This window comes from Chiloscyllium punctatum, chromosome 18 (genome assembly GCF_047496795.1).
Source record: "Chiloscyllium punctatum isolate Juve2018m chromosome 18, sChiPun1.3, whole genome shotgun sequence".
Lineage (NCBI taxonomy): Eukaryota > Metazoa > Chordata > Chondrichthyes > Orectolobiformes > Hemiscylliidae > Chiloscyllium > Chiloscyllium punctatum.
This window is the reverse complement of record NC_092756.1, coordinates 90,573,384-90,598,007: the sequence shown is the minus strand read 5'-3', so window position 1 is coordinate 90,598,007 and position 24,624 is coordinate 90,573,384. Positions and strand designations below refer to the sequence as shown.

The 24,624-nt window shown below is 39.4% G+C and overlaps 1 protein-coding gene across 2 annotated transcripts; it reads left to right on the top strand.

The window, feature by feature from the left end:
• Positions 1-805: 805 nt before the first annotated feature.
• On the top strand, positions 806-24,119 carry LOC140489313 (F-box only protein 47-like). Of its 2 annotated transcripts, XM_072588721.1 has the most exons (8): positions 806-999; positions 2,028-2,053; positions 3,902-3,989; positions 8,483-8,582; positions 9,916-10,120; positions 11,302-11,481; positions 14,200-14,276; positions 21,834-24,119. In XM_072588721.1, exons 3-8 carry the CDS (start codon positions 3,943-3,945, stop codon positions 21,834-21,836), a joined length of 612 nt encoding a protein of 203 aa, XP_072444822.1. In that variant the 5' UTR covers positions 806-999; positions 2,028-2,053; positions 3,902-3,942; the 3' UTR covers positions 21,837-24,119. The 2 variants fall into 2 exon arrangements, with proteins under 2 accessions (XP_072444822.1, XP_072444823.1); XM_072588722.1 differs by lacking the exon at positions 14,200-14,276 and having other exon boundaries at positions 11,302-11,463.
• Positions 24,120-24,624: the final 505 nt, after the last annotated feature.

Below are 24,624 nucleotides of genomic sequence, written 5' to 3'. Positions count from 1 at the left end.
AAAGAATCAGAATTAACTTTGAGTTCAGTGACCCTTTTCAGAAAAGTAAAACAAAGAATTGTAGATGCTGGGAACCTGAAATAATATAAATTGCTAGAGAAGCTCAGCACGTGTGGCAGCATTGGTGAGAAAGCAGAGCGAATGTTTCATATCCAGTGACCAGTTCTGTTTTTGACCTTAAGAGTTTCTCTCGCAATTTCTGATTCACTAGATATCATTTCTCAGGATTTTAAACACATAAAGGGAAAAAAATGGTTATTGCTTTATTTTGTTTCAGTTAAGAAGAAGGGCGACTGGACTCCAAAATGTTAATTCTATTTTCCTCTATCTACAGATGCTGGTGATCCACCAAGCTTCTGTTTTTATTTCAGATTTCAAGCATCCTGTGATTTTATGTCTTTTCCTAATTAGCCTGTTCTGAGATGTTATTCCATGTCCCTGGAATAGGTAGGACTTGAACACTTGCCTTACTGGTTCAGCTGTAGGGACATTACCACAGCGCCACAAATGTTCTTTGTTTTACGGTATTTTGAGGGAGAAAAACAGAAAGCGGACGGGCCAGAAAGGGGAAAAAAAACGACGGGATAGAGCGCGTCACCCCCTTCCGCTTGACGGCTGATCGACGGCTTAAGAACCCAATCGCCGCTGGGCTCAGACCGATTGACGTCCGGCAAGCGAATGACAAAGCGGAGACACGGCTCGGGACCAGACAAACCAGTCCACGGAGAGTGTCCAATCATATTGTTCTGAGGGCGGGTTCAGCTCGCGACTCCATGTTGATTGGTCGGCTGCGTTTGGGCGGGAAGGTGGTAGGCCGGGTGTTGTCCGTAAGCACGAGGCGGAGGTGCCAGAAACCCAGACACTGTGGTGTTTTGCTCGTTATCGACTACTCAAATGTCGTAATTTTAGTCACAATATTTACCTTCCAAAGAAATCAAGATAAACAGAAAGAAACGAACCCCATTTAGGTTAGGAGACACTACTTAAACCGAAAGAAAGGTGAGGAATAAAATAAAAAGGCATGATTTTAAGAAATGAAAGGCATTTAAAAATTGTTCACATTGGGTAAAAAAAATCCAGATGTTATAAGTCATTTCTTTCAAAATGTGTGCTGTGAAGAATTGAAAATATTTCAACGTTTGCATTGGCCTTTTTAAATTCGCAATCTAAAGTAAATTCAATTTTAATGCAAAATGCTATTTTTGGATGTTATGGTTAAATTTTGCATAAGGTCCTCATTGCAGTCTTATAGACATTTAAATACTTACTGGACACTTAATATGTGTCCATAGGCTGCAGTGATCTGGCCAAGTTGCACCATTGATATATTTTCCAGTTCATCCAAGACTTGTTAAATGTGGAGGGCTGTGAACTGCCAAATAGGATGATGATGATGATGTGCTGATCCTCAAAATTCATTAGAACAGTGCAGGAGGCTGACTACACATTGTTATTTCATCCTCTTCCTACTTGACTTGCATCCTTAATTTCCCACAGTTCTGGTGAAAATTGAATTAACTGAAATGTTTTTCCCTCGCTGGATAGACTGCCATACTGGCTTAGTGTTTTAAGAATTTTTGATTTCTATTTCAGAATATCTGCAGCATTTGTATCTGTTATGAGGCCCAGGATCATATTTAAATAACGATTATGTGAATTATGTTTGGATTGCTTGTGGTGTTAAAAAAGTTACATAAATACCAATTATAGCAACGTTAGCTGGTTTTGCGTCTCTTATTTAACCTTGTCATATTTTTTGACCATGGAATTATGTTAATACATAACATTAAAACTGCAGGTATAAATATTATGGAAACTCTGTTTGTAAACTGTTTCCTGTAACACTGTAGTTACAATGTTTTGAAGTGATGTTTCTAAACTGCCTTTCAAACCTGTCAGATTTTTGAATGCTTTACAAAGTCATTAATTGTCCATAGATAGGTTAACTAATAGAAATATTAGTTTTCTTTATTTGCATCGTGTCTAATTTTTCCTTCATCCCTGTCCCTCCCTTTTGATCTTGCTAGGTTGGACAATCGCTGTAGTTGACAAGGTAGGTGATCACAAATCTCGATACTCCTGATATTACTGCTGTGAACGCATTACAGAAAAGGATTCAAATGTCAGTTCTTTTTCTGTTTATTGTTCCTGTCAGTCAATGATTTGTGGCAAAGAATAGGGACTGTATTCAGAAATAAAACAGTAATGACATAAATGCAAAGCACAACATGATCATCTAATTTAAATTATTATATTTTAGGAAAACCATGTGGGCAAAGGGAGAAGAAAATAATTTCTCTGTGCAGACTGAATCATTATGGGGCATGTAAAAATATGCTGGGTCTGTATTTCCTAAAGTTTTGAGAACGAGAAATGTTATCAGTGAAACTTATAAAATTCTTGAATGATGTATGCTATTGCCTGAACCAAGGGACATAAACACAGGATAAGAAGTAGGCCATTTATGATGAGATGAGGAGGAATTTCTTAACTTAGGGATTCGTGAAATTTGAAATTATGTACACCAGAGACTGTAGAAGCTCAAACCTTAAGCATGCTCATGGCAGAAATGGAGAGGTTTCTGGACTTTAAGGGATGTGGAGTTAGTGTGGGAAAGTGGCATTGAGGTAGAAGACCAGACCAGTTGACGTTGTTTACTTGGACTTCAGTAAAGCTGTATGGTAGACTAATTAGTAAAGTTAAATCACATGGAATTCAGGGTGAACTTGCCAATTGGGTACAAAATTGGCTTAATGGTAGGAGACAGAGTGATGGAGGAGGGTTGTTTTTCGGACTGGAGGCCTGTTACAGCGGTGATCCAAGATGATTGGTGCTGGATCCCTTTTTTGTCATTTTATATAAATGATTTAGATGAGAATATAGAAGGCATGGTTAGTAAGTTTGCGGATGACACCAAAATTGGTGGTTTAGTGGACGGTGAAGAAGGTTATCTAAGATAACAAAGTGATCTTGATCGATTTGGGTCAGTGGGTTGAGGAGTGGCAGATGGACTCCAATTTGGGTAAATACGAGGTATTGCATTTTGGTAAAACAAGCAAGGACAGGATTTATACAATTGAAAGAGAACCCTAGGTAGTGTTGTGGAATAGAGAGACTTAGGGGTTCAGATACCTATTTCTTTGAAATTTGCATCACATGCAGACAGGAAGTTTAAGAAGGCATTTGGCACATTTGCCTTCATTGCTTCGACCTTTGAATAGATAAGTTGGGAAGTCATGTTGAGGTTGTACAGGATGTTGGTGAGGCCTGTTCTGGAGTATTGTGTCCGGTTGTGGTCGCCCAGTTATAGGAGGGATATTATTAAGCTAGACAAGGTTCAAAAGACATTTAGAGGTTGTTGTGGCTTTGCAAGGTTTGAGTTATGAAGAAAGGTTGGATAGGCTGGGACTTTTCTCACGAGCATAGGAGGTTGAGAGATGATCTTACAGAGGTTTATAAAATCAGTATATAGTTTGGGTCAATGGGAGATCTCTTTTCCCTTGAATGAGGGATTTCAAGACTAGGAGGCATATTTTTAAGGTGAGAAGAGAGAGATTTAGAAAAGCATGGGGCATATGTTTTACACAGACGCTAGTTTGCATGTAGAATGAACTTCCTGAGGAAGTGATGGATATGTGCACAATTACAATGGTAATATACACTTAGATAAGTCCATGAATAGGAAAGGTTTGGAGGGATATGTGCCAGGAGCAGGCAGGTGGGACTAGTTTAGTTTGGGATTAAGTTCTGCATGGACTGGTTGGATGGAAGGGTCTATTTTCATCCTGATGAAGGGCCCATGCCTGAAACATCGATTCTCCTGCTCCTTGTATGCTGCTTGACCTGCTGTGCTTTTCCAGCACCACACTCTCAACTCTGTTTGCATCCTGTATAACTCTAGGATTCCATAACAGGGAAACCAAAGATTGAACAAACTCAAAAATGGGTTTGGAAATCAACAGGAGATGTGACTCTTCAGCGTCAATCCGGTTAGTAAATGATGACTTCATCTTACACAATTCGATTGAAAACAGTCATCAAAGAAGTTCTGTCTCAGTTACTGTGACTAACAAAGTTGCACTGTAGTACAGTGAAGGTGCTGTTCCTCCTTATAAACATCCCTATTTCCTACCTGATACAATGCTGTGGCTCTCGAAGATCCTTCTCATTCATCGCATACCCTTGTCGCATTCTCCAGTGGTCCAGAGCAAAGCTTGCAAGGATTAAGTGGTGCCTTATCAGCACTTTAATGCAACAAACTCCCAGACATGAGCAAGCATGGTACCCTCATGTTGAGAAGACATCTTATGGATCTCATTGGTCACCGTAGAAAAAAGTACTGCATTGCATATTGTTATGTCATGGGGTAAACTCGCCTGCGTAAATTTAAGCCAGCAACACAGAAAAAAATTATCCTGTACAGTAATCTTTGAAAATTTGAGAGGTCAAGAACTATTTAAAGTAAAAATTAACAACTTTAATTCTTAAAGTATAACAGAATAATTAACTGACAACTATTGACAACTCCTTCTTCTAACCAATGTTTTATTTTCCCTTCTCCAATACTAGTCCGATTAAAACCCCTGATTAAGATTTATCAAAATTCAAATTTTCAAAACCAGCCAGATGTTGAAACTTCTCTTTATATCTTACTTTGCCTTTTCGTCGTCTTCTTCTTAGGGATTTCTGTTTCACAGGCTACTGATCGATAATGATACCTTTTAAGAGAGCTATTCTCTGGGCAGTCTGCAGATGCGGGTGGCTTGGCAGTTCTCCTCCCAACTGTTCAGTTTTCCCCACTCTTATATCTCCAAAGCATTGGATTGTGCCATTGGCTTTTAAGATTATCAATACACTAAATTCAAACTTGATTTAAACTGATTGGCCTAATTTGAATTTGTTTTGTCGACTCCAGGCAACTAGTGATTGAATTGTTCGACCAAATGTTACACTATATCTTGTTCAGAACACTAGGTGCTGTGTCAGGTAGTTCTGCTAGCTTTTAACTCTCTTAAAGGTACAGTACACTCACATCGTCGTAACAATATTCGCTGGGCCTCATGTCATGACGTTCTAACGCATACCTACTGAACAATGTTGTACATTTTTAATGCTGCATAATTCTACCATAATTTTATCATGTTGTCCCAAGACATTATTTGGCTGTGCCGCTGCCTCTTTCTCATCTGACGGACATTTCATTAAAGTCGATCAGCTATGGATCTTCTGCCATTTTACTGGCAAATGTAACAAGTTGCCTGGCTTTGTGTCTGCACTAAAAAGAAAGGCAAGTCAGAAGTATTGAGACTTTAAATTCTGAATGAGGCGCCATTGCACAAGAAGGTAAGGCAGAGATGCTGTGAGCATCCAAGTAGGTGCAAAGTGAATGAGCACTAAGAATGCAAGCCACAAGTCCAGAGTAGAATCCTGTTCTGATACACAAGATGATTGCGTGTCTCTGCGTGCAAAGCACCCTGGCAGTAGCATTACAATAAAAGGTGTTGGTGAGCTCCAAAGTGCATTTTTGAAGTGGCACCCTATATTATAAATGAATCAGAGATATGCTATGATAATGTGATGAGGCTGCTGCTGGCCTAGTCCCAACCTCAGTGGACAGAGGATGCAGCCAGTTGCTGCCCATGGAGTGTGCCTTGAGATATTGGGGAGTACTAGTCATGGTAGATACCCAGAGAAGTCACTGCTCAGTCTTGTTGGAACTTGTCAACACCTAGTTTCTCTACACCGCCTGGAGCAAAGTATATATAAATCAGGCAAAATTAGGTAATAATATGTGTTACAACAACAGATCAGAAGCCTGAAGTGCTCTAGATTTTTTTAACTTTTAATTCCAAAGTATTTTTTAAAAAAAGGACTGCTGCTCGTAAAGGTAAATTGCGCATATAAATTCAGTGACTGTCTGGCAAAGTCTTTTGTGAAACCAGTGGAATGTTGCAGATATAAAATGTCAGGGAAACCTCAAGCAGGCAGAGACCGAACAAGAATAGGTAACAAGAGGGTTGACTATCTTTCCTGTCAGCAGAAAGCCACCTCTTTCTGGTTCACCCTCCATGATATACAAAAAAAGGTTAAAACCGACTGCAACACTGATCTGTGTATTTTATTGGCCTGATGTCTGAGTGTGTGGACTAGTTACTGTGAGGGCCACACTTTTTTTTATAACAGCCATTTAAACACCTCTGTGCTGCTGGTAAAGAAAGGGAAATACTCTATATCACTGAGTGCTATCACCCAGTTCAAAATGAGATAGGACAAAAGGTATTTCACTAAACCTTTGAAACCAAAAATCTCAGGATAAACTGCCAATATAAATGCCACTGGTGCCATTCTATAACAATGTCTTAGAATCTGCTCTTATGGACAAATCGGAGACTAATCTGTATTTCTTAAACTGTAATCAGTTTGGACTCACCTCTTATCTTTAATCTCTATATGGGTTGCATTATTATTTCTTCTCAATGATTAGTAATTTCTTATTCTCTGGACTTTGCAAGAATTAGATGATAATTATTTAATTCTGAGGCACTTGATAATGTGGACATTGAAGGCTGAATCTTACCTGAAATTGACTGTCAACTAAATTGGGCAATTGGCACCCTGCTTTGCTGGTGAGAACTGCTGGATGCATATTGTTTGTGATTGCAGTGCATGGAGCATGCCCTGAGATGTTGGTGAGCGAGAGAGATCTAGAGGAGCATGTAGCAAGATGAAATTATAATGTAGCTGCTCAAACTTTCATGTTGGAAACTGATGCCATCTAATTTCTATCCAATGGGTGGAAGAATGGGAAACTGCAAATCAATGAGGCATGATAATATAATGAGATGTTAATTCAAGCTAACTGGCCTCTTGCCACTCACTAGCTTTCTCCATTCAGTGCCTTTTAGAAAAGGGGTCCTTTACTCACCAATGTCAGGAAGCTGTCCTCACTGCGCATCTCACATGATTCTTCCAACTTTCTCATCAATTCTGATCTTGTTCAGGGGCTGGGTAGGTTCAGTCCTTTTGAGGCTTCCTCTGGCTGGGAAGTCTAGAACGTGAGAGTGCAGTCTCAGATAAGGGTCAATTATTTAGGACTGAGATAAGGAGAGATTTCTTTACTCAAATGATTGTGGTTTTCTAAAATTCTCTACCCCAGAGAGTTGTGGATGTTTCATCATTGAATATATTTAAAACTGAAACAAAATTGTTCTTTGGTCTCTCGGAATGAAGCATTGAGGGGAGCAAGAAAGAGTTCAGTTGAAACACAAATTAATTGTACTGAATGGCAGTACAGGCATGAAGAGCCTCTGGCTGACCTTATTTATCATCTTCATATGGGTGGCATGGTAGTTCAGTGGAAAGCACTGCTGCCTCAATGCCAGGGACCCGGGTTTGATTCCCGCCTCGGGTGACTGTCTGTGTGGAGTTTGTGCATTCTCCCCATGTCTGCGTGGGTTTTGTCCAGGTGCTCTTGTTTCCTCCCACAATCCAAAGACATGCAGGTCAGGTGAATTGGCCATGCTAAATTGCCCATAGTGTTAGGTGCATTAGTCAGGGGTAAATATAGGATAGGTGAATGGGTCCGGTAGGTTACTCTTCAGAGGGTCTTGTTTAGCCGAAGGGCCTGTTTCCATACTGTAGTCTCACCAAGAGAACAGCCATCTAAGCAGCATAGGAACACCTGTTAGCACTCCAGTCACTGAAGTGATAGAAATAATTCATGTTTATAATGTCAAAAATGAACTAATTTTCATTTTTGTTTCAGGTGAGTTAGCTAAACTGCTTCCTTTTTAAATATGCTATGTGTGGCTTGAAGTCGAGTTTAATATAATAAATAAGAAATCTGGCTGATAAATATGGTGAAGTGTCTGTTTTTATATTTAAGGGATGTTTCATATGCAAATGTACATGGCTAATATTATTTTATATTTGGGAGATTTTAATTCATTCACTATGTTAGGAAACAGTCAATATGTTTTGAGGAAGAAAAGCAAAAGTATTCAATTCAAATACAAACGTATTTCGTGTTAATTGTATGTTTAACAACTATGTCTGAATTTGAGAGATACCTTTTGATTTTCTTTCTCCCATACAAAGCTGAAAGGAATTTTGAGGGGTTGCCTTGGGAGTATAAGAACAGTTGTTAGGTCCTTAAGAAGCCATCAGAAATATACAGGCAGAGTAACTTCAGGGAAGGTTAGCAACAAACCCAAGGTTATGGCCACGGTCTGTATTTCAGATCTCATTTTACATTGTTATATCATTCAGAATTGTTTGTTATTTCTATATTTTGTGCAGAGATAGTTCAGCTGTTTAATTTTGCCCCTATTGCTCAAGCTTCTCAACATTAAAGTCATTGTTAGTGTGTAGCATAAACTATTATCTAGTCATATTTATCCTGGTGTGCTTGGAAGTAAAGGAAATTACATGATCTCTGAAAATGGTGACAACTATTCATTTTTGACTTCTGGGCTCACTGCAGTATAGCTATTGGCCATGCAGAGATTTGCTACAGTTCAAAGGGAATGAGAACTTGCCTGCAGGGGTGGTCATTGATGCTGAGCATAAGAAGAATGTCTGAGGTAAATATTCAAAAACATAATCATTTCTGTCGGAATTCTTAGCTACTGTGTTCCCCAAGGATCCATACTAGGACCATTGCTTTTCTTGAACTTTATTAATGACTTAGATTTGAATGTACAGCCATAAGTTTGAAATTTGCAGATGACCACCACACTTGGAAATGTTGTGAACTTTGAGAAGAATCTTCAGAGACTTCAAGAGGTCATAGACACACTGATGAAAAGGTCACTGACCTGGAATAGATAAAAGTTAATATCAAAAAGTGAAGATTTACATTTTGGTAGGGTGAATGAGGAGAGAGTGTAAGTTAAGGGTACAGTTCTAAATAGAGTGAAGTAATTGATCTTTGATTCTATATTGTGAAATCTTCAAACAAGCAGAGTGCTCTCCTCTAGTGTTGAAACTGCAGTTATGGAGAAATATTAGTGTGCTTGGCCATTTCTGTTTTAAGGCCATGACTCTCAACTGCTTAAGTATAGAATCCCCATTCAAATGCATAAGCAATCCCAGAACTCCAATTCCTCCAAATTACTATACAATACACTACTGATAAAGTGCTGCTTAAAAAGAATGATTTAATAATGCTTTTTTAAGTGAATGGGTATTTACTCACTGAAAAGGTGAAGTGGGTGTACCTGTTTCATACTGTAAATTATCTGGTACTCAACATCTGTGACTGAGCAAGGCCAAATTTGACTGGTAGTCATTGCCAACCTCAATAATTGAATGTTTAAATGGTGATCTCCATGCCACCTTGCTCAATACATGTTCCCCTGTCAGATGATACTGTCAGTCCAGTCTGCATTGCACATGTGGTGGCTGCACTCCACCTTCACCTTCACCATCTGGCTGGCATCATGCCAACCTGTGGCCACTGCTTTGTTATTTCATGGATTCCCTGGGATGTCTCTGGATCTCTAGTGTTCACAGCTCTCAGTTAGAAACCATCTGTTTTAGAATCCCTTTGCTTAAATTAGTTGTATGTCTGTCATAGTAGTGAGAAAGAAATCCTTAGACATAAGTGTGCTCATGTTATGGTCTTCAAGGAATCTGAAAATATTTCAGACGTATTATTTTCCAGAAATAGTTTAAGTTAAGCGTGCTAAACTTTGCATTGTGAATTTACTCCAAAAATATCCTCTTGAAACTATGTCTATGATGAATTACTATTTGGATGAAAAATAACAGGACCTCTGATCATTATACTCCATCTGAGTTGCCATCTTCAGGAAAAATAGGGAGATATCTTAGGAGATGAGGAAAGGAAAAACAAGTAGTTGGAAACTGAATTTGCTTGTCTTGTAATACAACTGTTTCCTTCACATATAACAGATGAAAGCCATGGAGAGAGACGAGGTGCCTTTGGGGATAAATGCTTTCACCTTGATTCCAAACCAGAAGTACAGAAGAAGTTGCAGACATTTGCAATCCAAGAAGAATGGTGACAGACTGGAAAGTTTTCACCTACAGTATAACTGTGGCTACTTCCAGATAATACCAATTGAAATCTTTCACAAGGTGTTGTGTTATCTTTCAGGTATAATTAACACAATACTTTTAAGAAAATCATTGGACCCACGTCCCCAATCCCCACCCCCTCCCATGCTCCTTTTACAGACTTCCTAACTGTCAGAATTTCTTCACTTCTCTTATAAAGAACTTGGGTTCATACTGTGATGAACTACATTCCTTAGGCAGCCCTTTAGTAGTGTGTTACAGACAAACCTGAATGGTAATAGTCAACAATTTGATTGTCAAGGGTATTAGAGCCGTGCTTTGCTGTGATCTCACTCAATGTCCACATACATACAAATGTTCCATCTTGGTCCACTAAATATTAATCAAGAGAAGGAAACCTAAATTCTTTTTCACTCTGTCGTAACCCAGGTACAGTGGAGGCAATTTACTTCTAGGCAATGGAAATCAAACCTGCGATCTTTCTGGTCTTTAGGCTCAGTACCACACTGGGTAATTTATTGTACTTAATGAAGCTGATGTTAATGGGAAGAATGTGGGAGAATGGGGTTGAGAAACTTATCAGCCATGACTGTATGGCGGAGCTGATGTTTAATTAGATTAGATTAGATTACTTACAGTGTGGAAACAGGCTCTTTGGCCCAACAAGTCCACACCGACCTGCCGAAGCGCAACCCACCCATTCCCCTACATTTACCCCTTTACCTAACACTACAGACAATTTAGCTTGGCCAATTCACCTGACCTGCACATCTTTGGACTGTGGGAGGAAACCGGAGCACCCGGAGGAAACCCACACAGACACGGGGAGAATGTGCAAACTCCACACAGTCAATCGCCCGAGTCAGGAATTGAACCCGGGTCTCTGGTGCTGTGAGGCAATTAGCCTCTTCAATCTCACTGCCTCAGTTCAGACATGAAAAATGACTATTTGGACATGCTACAAAGAATTCTAACCACGGCAACAATTCGAACATTATTATTACTTTTTCCTATATTTCTGGTCTAGTTTTGCTACGTTTGATGGCAAATGTGCAGCTTCAGGCCTTCTAACACTGCACATTGTTAGGATGCCTGAAGTAAATTGCTTTGTTGTCCTTGGTGGCAGGACATGGATGGGTCTGTGCACAACAAAGGAGACCAAATGAAGAATCTTTTTACATTCTGTAAAAAGAATATATTGTCATATGATAATGTAATGATCAAATATGATACCTTATTTTATTCACTTTTTTTTCTCAGTGACAGATATCAGTATTTTGAGCATGGTGTCAAAAGTGGTTGGCACTCAGATTGTAGGTTATATCAGCACATCATCTGGAATCAAACGGCTTTTATTGGAAGGATTCCACTCGACTGATATTTCCAAGAAATCAATTGCGATGGAACACTACAGATCCTTAGGTAACACCTTATTACAGGGTAAGGCATACTGAATGGTTCTAAAGACCATCCTGTAAACCTGGAAATCATTTTTATTTCTCTACACGTGAAGGTCAGTTTTCTGGAGTACTGATCCATTGACAAAACTGCTTCCAGTTCAGTTGGCACATTTCATATAAAGAAGAAGTTTAGCGTGTATAGAAGCAGAAAAGGAGAAATTAGATTTTTAGATTTATTTTCATGCAAGTAGGTAAAGGGGCTGATTCATCTTATAAAATTTAAAAGGTTCTTGACAAAGAAAAATACAAAAAAAGACCATAAGACATAGAAGTGGAAACTAGGCCATTTGGCCCATCAAGTCTGCTCCGCCATACAGTCTTGGCTGATAAGTATCTCAACCCCATTCTCCCACATTCTTCCCATTAACCTTAATGCCCCTCACAGTCAAAAACTTATCTATTTCTGTCTTAAATATACTTAATGAACAGCAAAAAAGGAGCAAAATGGCACAATAATGTGTAGTTCCAGTCTGGGATTAGCTGTGACAGAAACAAATAGACAAAACTATCTCCCGTATTTAGATTGACATGATTTCGTAATATATAACTGCAGATGGTTAAATTGGCAGGTTATTTGATAGTTGGTTGTTTAGGATGCATCAGACCTCAGCCCAATTCAGCTCTCACAACATATGTACAGACAATTGACAGGGGGTTACACCAATTTCAAACAGAATTCTTGGCCTTTTATTCCATCTCTGGATTTTGAGTGTAATTATCAGAAAAAATAATTATATACTATGAGTAATAACTTCAGAAAGATCACTAAATACCAGTTAGGAGTGTGGACCTGGTCTGAACTTTCCTAATCTCGGGATGCAGAGTTTAAAGGAGAGTCATTTGTAGAATTGCATAGAATTTACAGCACAGACTAAGGGCATTTGGCCCAATAGGTCCATGTTGGTGTTTTTGCTTCACATCAGCTTCTTCCTAATATCTAGTTTGTCTCACCCTGCAAAGTCAGAATCTTTTGCCCTCACCCATGGTGTGTTTGGAGGTGGGATAGCAGTTTGCTATTTTCCCACATACACTCCAATTAAATAAGGGATTAGAAGATTAGCTGTTGAGCTTCACAATTTCCCACTGAATGAGGCATGTAAAGTGGACACTTGGTGCTCACTTAAGGGTCTCTTCCCCGAATGCTGTTACTGACCCAGTTTCGGGAAGCTCTGTCACTAGATGGTGTGCATGACAAGTAAACTTGTAGAGGCCTGCCTGTTATGTCCCAGAAATGGCTGATTGAGAGATCCATTATTGGGAAGATGGAGGATCACTAAAAACCGCATCCACGTCCTTGTTGCCAAGCCTCCCTTAAACCTATCTACCCTGCAGCCTAACTCCACAAAACCCATCCCATCATTACATGCCTGTGGCATGGGTTGCATCTCCATCCTGGGCCTTTGGTGGATGTCATTCATCATTTCTGCTGTGGCACTGCTGAACAACATATCTGTTGACTTTTGACTGGCCAGCAACTCTCGATGGTCAAGACCTCCACCTCTGGATTCTGGGTCCTGGGTAAAGGCCTGCCGCTGACTTCTTCACTGCTTGCATTGACTCATGGTTTGATGGACCTACCCCAAAAGAGACAACATGAATCTCTTGCCAGCTGTCTAACAGCTGATGAGATCTGTTGCACCCACATCTGCCCTTAGTCTGCACTATTTTCTGATTGTCTGATGTTTATCTCAATTATGTGGTAATGAGTTTCACATTCTCTCCAGTATAAGTGAAGATTTTCCTGAATTCCTTACTGTATTTATTAGTGACTATTTTATATTTGTGACTGCCCTTGGACTCCCCTACAAATGGAACCACCTTTATGTCTACTGAAACTTGTTCTTTATTGTAAAAACCTGTGTCAGGTCACCTCAGTCTTGTTTCTGGAGAAAGAAGTTTATTGTTGGTATCAGAGAATGATGACATCACATAATGAGACCCTATTCATGCTACAGAGATCCCAGTGACTCTCTGCAACAGCAATCCAGTTAATTTCACTCCACCATCTCTTTCCTATAAACTTGCATATGTGTTTTTAATCTTCTCATTTTTATTCATTTCCCTTTTGAAAGCAGGTTCCCTTTTGAAAAATGGTTCCACTTCTAGGCAGTGCATTCTTGATCCTAACCACTTGCTGCATAAAAAAGTGTTTTCTAATGTCACCTTAGTTCTTTCTACCTGAAATCAGTGTCATGTGCTTCTCGATTCCTTCACAAAATGCAGCAGCTTCTCTCTATCCTCTCTTGTGACTTTGAACACCTTTACAAAATCTCTCAAACTTCTCTAAACAGAACAATTCCAGCTTCGTTAACCTATCTGCATCCTGTCCAATTTTTTTTCCTTTTACCAGGACCCTATTCCAGTTCTAGTGCTCTCCTTACTAAGTCATTGCAATTCTCCATCAATTTCCTGTATACTGAGGCAAATACTCAATTCTTGCATTTACTGCTGTGCCCTCACCTCCATATGCTGCTGCCCCTAATAATTGTTCCATATATAGGTGGCCTTCCTAATTTCCCCAATTTAATGAAGGAGGAGGTGCCAACTGTAGCACTCAATAGCTTCTTCAATTGAGATAATCTAAACTATAAAAGGTTGAAAGTGGATTGGAATTATTGTTGTGCATTTTCAAACCAAGGACACGATCATATTGTGCATAGTGCAGTCGCAATAGTAATTTTTGTTTTCTCCCATTCAGGCTTGCTGTTTAAAAGATGTACCCTTCTCTTACCCACTAAAGAGAGATTAAAATTTGTGCATAATCAGTTATTAAAGGTAAGGCACCATGATTATAAAGGTTTTACGAATGTAGTTTAAATGATGAATAATTGCTAATGTCAAACCTTAAACCAATCGCAAAATCTAGATTATAATATTTCCAGACCAGAAAATACTATCCTTTGAATTGCATGGCAGTGCAAAACTTACACCTGCCTTGACAATGTTCAATTTGCCAAATAACTCATAAAAGATTGAAAACATCCAAATTGACTCTATGGATAAATTATATAAATTATACCTCATTTATATAAATTAGGAATATTCCTGGTTCAATTAAACAAAATACAGTGAAACTAGTACATTTATTTCACCTAAGAATCTTGCATCAGATATCCCTTTATTTTCAAAATTGACATTTTGGCTGTACAGTGGACTGTGTAAGCTACATATCTTAGGATTGGCTGTTTTCCCTGACATTCCTTCTTTCTCAGCTTCATCTAATTGTGGAGCCCTGCCAGTAGGATGTGATTTCTGTGTTGGGCGTCTTAAGTCATTGCCATCCTGAGGTCTTTTTCCATGAAAGGAGAGATGACCAAATCCTGGGATCTGTGGAGTTGACTGCTGTAGGGTTAGAGTGCTTAGAAGATAATAGCCAAATTGGAGACATGTCTAAAACCCTTTCCTTTAGTGTGGTACAGTGCTGATGGGTAGGAATCTTCCAGGGGTCTGAGCAACATGGGCTATTGCAGGATGTATGGTAGAATCAGATAAAAAGTTTAATGAGTACAGCTGGTCAGGCAGCATCTAAGGAGCAGGAGAGTCGACGTTTCGAGCATAAGCTCGTCCTTGAAATGTCGACTGTCCTCCTCCTCCTCAGATGCTGCTTGCCTGACTGTGCTTTTCCAGCACTACACTTTTTGATTCTGATCTGCAGTCCTCACTTTCTCCAAGAAGTCTAATGAGGTTGGGAGCAACTTGGGCCATCATTTATGCTTTTCACATGCTGTGGTGAACCAAGCAGTGGCAAGTTGCCAATTAAATATTGAAACTTAAGATTGGAGTAGGAGTAGGCCATTCGACCCCTCAAGCCATTCATTATAATCATGGCTTCTTATTGAAAATACAATGTTATGGCCTCAACTACTTTCTGTAGAGTGAATTCCACAGACTCACCACTCTCTATGTGAAGACATTTCTCTTCGTCTCAGTCTTAAAAGGTTTGCCCCCTTATCCTTAAACTAGACCCCTAAACTCTCCCACCATTTGGAACATCCTCCCTGCGTCTAACCTGTCTAGTCCTGTTAGAATTTTATGGGTCTCCATGCGATATCCCTCATTCTCCTGAACTCCAGTGATTACAATCCTAACTGACTCGATCTCTTCTCATACCTCAGTCTTGTTGACTCAAGAGTCAATTTGAAAATCTTTTGCAGCACTTTCTCCATACCAAGAACATCCTTCCTTAGATTAGGAGACCAAAACTGCATACAATAGTTTAGGTGTAGTCTCACCAATGCCTTGTATAATAGCAGTGAGATAGCCTTGTTCCTATCCTCAAATCCTCTTGCTATGAAGGCCAGCATACAATTTGCTTTCTTTACCGCTTTCAGCTCCTGTGCCCTCACTTTCAGCAACTGGTGCACAAAGACATGCAGGTCTTGTTGAACATTCCCTCTCTCAATTTATAGCCATTCAAATAATAATCTATCTTTCTTAGATTACTGCCAAAGTGGATAACCGCACATTTATCTATGTTAAACTGCATTTGCTATGCTTTCACCCACTCACTCATCCTGTCCAAATTACATTGGAACATCTCTGCATCCTCCTCACACAGTTCACCCTTCCACCCAGCTTTGTCTTATCTGCAAATTTTGAGATATTACATTTAATTCTCTTACATAAATTATTACAATGTATTGTGAATAGTCGGGGGTCCTAAAACCAAGCTCTGTAGTACTCCACTGGTCCCTGCCTGCCATTCAGAAAAGACCCATTTATTCCGACGCTTTGTTTCAAGCTTGTTAACCAATTTTCTATCCATAAGCGGTGTTGTTCTTTGTGAAACACCCTGTTGACAACCTAACTCACATCACTAATATTCAGCTTTTTATCTTACCAAACCCACCAAACAAACTAAAAAAACTTGACATGAAAACTAGATGCATTTCATGTACCTGGTGGATTCAGCTCACCACTTGCTCCAAGCAATCACCATGTTGTGTCTCAACAAGCTGCATTTCAGAGCATGATCCACAGTTACCAGTTACATCATATCATGATTAATATTGGCATCCGGTATCTATCACCTCCCCATGATCTTCATGGCATCGTGCGATACACTAGCAAGGCATTCTGGAAGCAGAGACTGTGGCACACTGGCTACCACTGTGTGCAGCAGGGACACTTTATGGAGAGGTACCCAGTTCACAGATTGGACCAGGCTACATCTTGACTCTGCTTGATTGCTCTGTAAACATTTGTTCACTTAGTCCCTACCTGCCTCCTTGCACTATGCTTTACTATAGCAATTAGTGCAGTGACACAATCAAACACCTTTGCCTTGCTCAGTAAAGGGCTGGGTATGTTGCTGTACAGCAATGTGCTCTGTTAATCTCCCACTTGTACTGTGCGCCATCAGTTTACAAGGCAAACACAGTGCATGTGCTGCAAGCAAGTAGTCATGTCTTAAAGTCTTAGGAGAGTAGTCCTCACCGATGTTCATGGAAACACCAATCATTTAGGGGTCCTGGCAGACTAAGTCAAGGGCAGCCTCCAATATCCACCTAGAGGACTAAGCATGGTAAAATGTCTGCTCTGGTCAAGGAGTCAGTGACTTTGCAGTCCAGAGAGTGAATCATGATCAGTTCTGTAGCTCCATAGTGGTCAGTTTGGGAAGGTAGGACTGACATAGGTGGGGAAATGGACACCCTCTAGTCGCGAGACTGGGCACTCCATGTCTTGGGCTGTTGGTTAGGTTGCTTAGTATCTTAACTGGTATGAGTGTAGGAGGTCTGATGTTTCTGATAAGGCTTTGATACTTTTGACCTGCGAGGTTTGAGAGGTGGCTTCTGGGTTTCTCCACAGAGTTCACAAAGATCTGGCTGTAGTTGTGAGACTTGAGAGAGAATAGTTTTAACCAGACCTAATGAGTATTCCAGCATTTTCTGTTTTAAATTCAGCACATATATTTGGTTCTGTAAGCTAATTCAAAAGAAAACAATGGGAAAAGTATTAATATGAGCTAAACATATTGAAAATTCAGTGCCGTTTTCAGATTCTGTGAGCAATCTTTTATTTAGGTATGTTTAAGCAGAATTCTTGCAATAACTAATGTTAAATATCTGTTTGGAAAAAATGAAATGTGCCAATTATATGAATGGTTTTCACATTTTTTGGTCTTCATTGTAACTGTATAGACCCTAAATGAGTAGTACAGTTTGCCAGTAATATACTATGTTAATTATCTTTGAAAGGAACTTTTAAAAAAAAGTCTTAAGTGCTATTTGCCTCCCAAACCAGGGTATCAGTTTCTATAAATTGTTTAGGACTCTGATTTGTGTGGTGGAAGTAAGCTCATAATTGAAGCAAGATGGGACTCTGACTGTCTATATATCAAAAAAAGTGTTAAAAGGGGATCAGAGCAGTACACAACTCCCTTACTAACCTATGGGGGACTTGGTGTTTTCTCCAGCTTTGCACAAGTTTTGAGTTTTAATTTCTGAAGAAATGTTACTCTGAAGCTCAATGTGCCCTCTTACATTCAAAAGAAAGGTTACAAGGCATTTTCTACCGAAAAGCAACCTGTTTGTCTTTAACAATATTAAAGTCTAACCAATATTGATAAAATAGATTGTCTGACTTTTATCTCATTGCTATTAGTGAAATCTTGCTGCTTCAAATTGGGTACTGTGCTTCTTGCATTACAGTAGTGACCGCATTTAAAAAATTTTTTGACTGTAATATTCTTTGGATATCTAAGTCCATAAAATGCATTGTATAAATATGAATTTATTCTTCTGACTCAACCCTATCGAAAATTTGAGCATTGATTTTGCTTTCATTGCCCAATAATCAAGATTCGTCTTTGGGATGAATGACTGCATTTATAGGTACGAAAGACATGGTGACATCTTTGTCATTGAATAGTGTCTCATTGGCATCAAATCATCAAAGTTCTCAAATACATCTTGGACAATTTACTTCAGATATGGAAAGCCCTCAGATCTTTTGAAATGAAACTCAAGAAAGCTGTCAAAAGGCATTATTGAAACCCTCAAATGTATCACTTGGCATTGAATACGATCAGCAACGAATGCATTTTTAAAAGGCAAAAAACAAAGAAATCATAATGCAAATAACTAACTTACTTTTCCATATAGTGCAAAAAAGTCAACATAGCGCAAAACCAATAAAACTATAAAAATCTGTACAAACCACCAATTATGTAAACCATAAAAATTACACAAACATAGGAACTATAAAAACAATAATAAATCAAAAACTATAAATAAACTATATAAATGGAGATAACAAAGTAAAGCTTCCAGATAATTGAAGCTATGAGATTCATAGGAACTATTCAACCTCAAATACCATCAGTTATTAACAGTGACAAGTCTTCAATTATGTGACTGAAATTTGCTGACTGTATTGTATGGGGTGGGCAGCCATCTTGTAGTAATAGTTTACGGTGTGGTTGAGCACTGACTATCTCATCCTGGCACACCTTATTTTATATGGTGCTATCTCATGAACCCTACAAAAGTAACAGGTTTCATTGTTTGGTTGATTTAGAAGAGATGACAGCTAGTCTGTGAATGTAAGCAGATGAAAGGGGTCTGAAGTATTTTACTGCAAGTTCCAGGTTGGCTGTATTTTATGGTGTCTCGGGCAATTAGAATGATGAGACCAACTGTCCTTAGGTGAAAAATTTCATTTATAATTGACAAAAGGTTATCTCTGCAGTTTCTTGGAATTGAGTTCAATGACTGCTCCTGTTGGTGCCTTTCAGCTAGTGATAATTGAAATATCACATCTTTTTATTTGTTCCATGAACTTTACCTTTTGTCAGATCTCCTTCCCCAATCCTATTGGTGGTATCCTCTGTGTGTGGAGGTTCCCCTTGCACGCTGGGATACCACCTTCCACATCCCAATGATGGTTCTGATCTTCAGGATACCTGTCCTGCTCGGTGCTTTCTTGATGCAAACATAGTTCTCTAGGATAGCAAGAATTTCATGCAGGAATTGCTGCTTTGCAGGAATGGAAAATACAGTGGAGAAAGTCTCTGTTGACCTTGAGTAAGACCAGGAGTGCAGAAACCATTCAAGTGCAGCATGAAGTAAAGTTCCTTACCTAGTTTTGCATTCAATGAGTTTGACTTGGCTGCATTGTTCCTTTCATCACAAAACATCTCCAGTTCAGTATCAGACTCTCTAATTTGCTCCATGAATCAGGCAGGCTAGATGTGTTTCAATGTGTTTCTAGATTAGTGGTGCTGGAAGAGCACAGCAGTTCAGGCAGCATCCAACGAGCAGCGAAATCGACGTTTCGGGCAAAAGCCCTTGTGTGCCAAGAGTTGAACAAAGTTTACCCAGCCCAATGTGATAATTCTGCTTTGGCTTTAGTAGAGCTAGGAATGTTAGTGTGGAATTGAAAATGTTACTTCATTGCACTTGCCCTTAAGCAGCCCTGAGGATTCACCTGGGAAATGGTCAGCATTTGGCCTTGAGGAGTTGGCCAGAGGGCTCCTGATTATCATTGGCTGCTGCATTATTTTGTTTGGCATCGCTGATGCTACTGTCTTAGCTATAGACTCATGACCACTTGCCTCCTACTGCTGGCTGCCTGAGGTGTTAATGTGCTGTCAAGGGTACCTACGTTGGGCCTGGAGGTGGAAATGGTCAGAGTGCTTACTGTTTTCTCTTGTGTTTGAAAATTCTTCAATATTTTCTTACACAAAATTCAGGTTTGATTGTGGTGATCCTGCCCGCCATGTCCGAGTGGCTCCTGATGTCTGAAATTGCAGCCCCCCTGCTCCTGTATGGCTTGCAGCTGCTGCCTTATCCTAACACTCAGCACTTCATTGCCAAAATCACATTCACTGCTGGCTCCAACTGACTTGCAAATGCCAACATTTCCCTTTCATATGGTTCCAGTATTTGCTACTGATTGGAATGAACCTTGCCAGCAGCGCCTCTCTGCAACATCCCAGGGTCATGGGTCCTCCAAGGTTCTCCTGTTGGAGTATGTACTTTTATAAACTGCAGGTGAGAGACCAGCAGGTACAGGGAGGACCCAGGGAGTTCAGAACAGGATGGCAATGAAAACAAAGGGGCTGCATAATTTCTCCATCCAGGAAGTTCAGAAAACAAGATAAAAGGTTGAAAAACCTGAAAATCTATCAAGAATTGGATTCTTTTTTAATCAAATTTCAATCTAACTTCAAACTTGTTATGTGGGCTTAGTTAACTCATTTGGTCCAGTTATGTCCAAAGGCAAGCCAAGTGGCTTTTGTCACCTGTATTTTAGACTTGATGGTTCGCTTTCTGCTGTACCATAAGCAACAAGGTGGTGAATCTCCAAAGTACAAGAGGCTTAATGAAGATCAGAACCATCACTGGAATGTTGATTAATGACCATGCTCTTGATTCTGGTTGGTCCACCAGTAATACAGATGAAGGGAATCTACATGAACATGAAGTCTCACTAAATTCATGTCAACAAGTTGGCTGTGACTTTGTTGTACTGAGCCTTGGCATGACTTTGCCTGTGTATTGGCTAACCACTGAGCTACGAAATGCCAAGGGGGAATTAATTGAAGATATTCCTCACATTGCAAACCAGATACCATTAGGTGCTGTGCTGGTCTGCCTCCTGATGAAATGGAAGTGAACCTAGGTGGTGACGCCGATTGCCCATTATTCTTTATGACCTTTGATGTTATGATTAGATTACACTCATTTGTGCCCATATCTGGTATTCTGATGGATTTTCTTGTGCCAGGCAAGACACAGTTGGATTTCTCTCCTCAAATCCCCAGCAGGGAAACAGTTACAACGCAGGAGTGCATGCTTCACGGGGAAGAGATGAATTCCACAACTAAGCTAGCTTCTGGATCTGGTAAAGATTCAGCTTTAAAATAACCTGCATAATTGTTTAATTTTGTTGTCTACTCCTTTGAAACACTGCCCTGAAGAGTCATAGTATCAGAGGTGAAGCGGCACCTTTGGATATACTAGAGAGTCTCCTTGCAGCCAACTTTCAAAGGTACTTTGAAATGAAAGACAGTGGAAAGACTGTTCCTAGCAAAATAGAGGATGCTGAGCACAATGTAAGGCTGTCACCATATACTGTTTTGCTGCCATTTACTTAAGTTAAAATCACTCCATATTTGGTTTGTGATCACAGTACAGCATATCTGGTAAGAAGGTGTGCCATTGAACTGGAAAGCATATTGCAAATAATTTATGGAGCACAAGATTTTGTTCTTGAGTACAGTATCTGCCGATTTGACCATGACTCGGACAGAAACATTGCTGTTGATGATCTATACAATTTCTCTTCAGCATGTGTTCATGTGCTTACACTCAGCCATTTCTTTTGCAGTAGTCAACACTGAAGATGACTTCAGTGGAATATGAGACAACTCCCCTTTCCTAGAAGAGGAACTGGATCCAGCAGATGGAGGTTTTCCTAATAACGCATTTGCTGAAGACACCCTGCCTGTCTATGCACGTGCTCCTGCATACAGTTGTGGAAAGTTCATTTTTAAAATGAACCATTTCATTCAAGCACAGATTTTCTGGGGAACGTATTGGTGATTTGTCTTATTAAAGCTCCTTGCATCTTTTAGTACATTTCTGAACCTGTTATGGAACTATTTATAGAGTCATACAGCATGGAAATACTCACAGGACTGAAACCTCTGCTTATGTTTCGTAGGTTTTGTGATCATTATAACATTATATTTCGAAGACCACAGTGTTATTAGTCAGTGCACAAAGCTTAGCATTGAGAAGGTGATAAAGGAGAGCACCTGCCATTCTTTTTATTGAAGTTCCAGTTGAACAACTGCTGCAGGACCTATTTCAGGGGACCCATTTTTCTAAGGATCTCCTGCATAGATTAACTGCTAGGAGGAAAGAAAACACTCAAATGCTGTAAGTGATATTTTTGATGGCACTCTATATGTGCAACATTTCCAGCCTGGGGAATTCTTGTCCAATCTTAATCACATTTCTTACATGTGGTATGTTGATGGGGGACAGCTCTACAAGTCTAGCAGAAACCTTATTGGAAATTACTTCTGTTATGAATGGACTCTCTAGTGCTAAGAGAATGACCTTGTCAATGTCATTCTTGACAGTTTCATGAAAGAAAACAATGTGTTAATTCTCACCAGAAGCTGGTAGGGATCATACCGGGTAATTCCAATTGATCCTGACAGTGTTGATTGACTTTGCAGGAATCACTGGTAAATCTTTCAATCTGCAATTGCAGGCATTCTACCAGCACCACCTTTTTCTAGTAATAAGTGTTTATATACAAAGCAGAGTGTGGATAGAAAATGTTGAACTTCTGCAGTATCAATGGGTGAGCATTCACCGCTGTGCAGTCCTATAAATTATCTTTTCCTTTAATAAATAAATGAATATAAATGTGCATCAGTTATTATATTCAGTTGACATAGTTAAGGCTTTGGGACCACTTTAGGTCAAGACTGGTTTTCTTTCAAATAGCTTATTGGAAAGTTGCTGAAATTTGTCCATTTAGTTAACAAGCCTGTGATGCAGATTACAAATGCTGTAATTTTTATGTTTAGAATTCCTAAATTTGGTATGAGATTGCCCCTTGATTTTAAGATGTATCTTCTACAATCACTTGGACAATTCAAGTGTCAAAGTGGTAATGCTATTGCGTGTCATTGCAGAGGATATCTATGACATTAATAAATCAGAAGGAAAATCTATCTCATGGAAAGTGGAGGGTTGGTGCCAAAAACCGTATTCTCTATCTCTATACCAAAATCCGTGGCTTGCTAATGTCTGGTTTTTGATTGTCCTCAGAGAAGAGTATGATTTCATCAATTGTTTATTTGGAAAGATGGAAACTTATCCTGTATGGAATTATTTCTGAAATATACATGCTGCTCAAGACTCAGTACCCGAGATTGTAACTGTGGTTGTGTAAGTGTTGCTGTGGGGAGGAGATTACCTGTTGCATGATGTTCAGATGATAAATATTGTAATGAACCCTAACAGGTATTACTTCAGAGTTGTATTTGGTGTGAAATCTGCTCAGCTTGCAGCAATGTCTATTCACAAAAGATGTTTATCTGTTTATCAGCGTTGTCATAGTCAGGGACAATATTAGTCTTAGCATGGCCAGCAACAACTTTCTGGATCTTTTAAGTTGTATTTTTGCCCCTTTAACCATGTTAAAATGATTAAAAATGTATCAAGGCAGCTGGCCTCACTAAATTCTGTACAGCTATCAAACATCCATCTTGAAATTGTCACCTTAAATATGAAGTAGCCACAAGAAATGCCAAAACCAAAAACAGAAATTGCTGAAATGCTCAGCGGGTCTGGCAGCTTCTTTGAAGAGAACTCAGTTAACGTTTCGGGTTGAGTGACGCTTCCTCAGAACAAGAAATATCAGTTTGTTTGACCTTTCAGACCTTCCTGCCGTGTCTTAATACTGATTTCACTCATTTAGTTTTCTTCTGAATATATCTGTTTGTATATCATGTTTATTTTTAAATGAGTTTGAAGTGTTACTTAATGTATATAACCAACTTATTTTCTAAGTGGGTGCTGCACTGAACCTTTTCTCCTATAATGTACTGATGTAAATCAAATATTTTAGTTATCCCATACTCTGTGTTGTAATATTGTGACCATCACCATAATGTAATCCAGTATTGACTTTTAAAATAAAATGTTATTAAATAATCATTGGCCGCTGTTGGTTGTCACATAATGTCTCAATGACTCAAAAAGAAACAAAATACTCTAGGATTTAAAAGACCCAGCTACTTCTCCTGAAGGTCTCAGAAAATGGTAAAGGTTGTATGCCGTACAGCATTGTGACTTAATCAAATTTTCTCATTCAGTCACCAGTTGGTGGGCATCCGGGTTCAATTCCTGCCTCAGGCAACTGTCTGTGTGGAGTTTGCACTTCCTCCCCGTGTCTGCGTGAGTTTCCTCCGGGTGCTCTGGTTTCCTCCCACAATCCAAAGGTGTGCTGGTCAGGTGAATTGGCCATGTTAAGATTTCCTGTAGTTCAAGGATGTATAGTTTAGGTGCTTTGTCTAGGGTAAATATAGGGGAATGGGTCTAGGTGGGTTACTCTGTGCAGGGTCGGTGTGGACTTATTGGGCCAAAGGGTCTGTTTG

Bases quoted from the DNA above. Each gene is read 5' to 3' on its own strand.
- LOC140489313 (XM_072588721.1), top strand. From the start codon at position 3,943: ATGGGTTTGGAAATCAACAGGAGATGTGACTCTTCAGCGTCAATCCG. The intron at 8,583-9,915 runs GTAAATATTCAA...CACATATAACAG, and splicing joins GCATAAGAAGAATGTCTGAG to ATGAAAGCCATGGAGAGAGA. The intron at 10,121-11,301 runs GTATAATTAACA...TTTTTTTCTCAG, and splicing joins GGTGTTGTGTTATCTTTCAG to TGACAGATATCAGTATTTTG.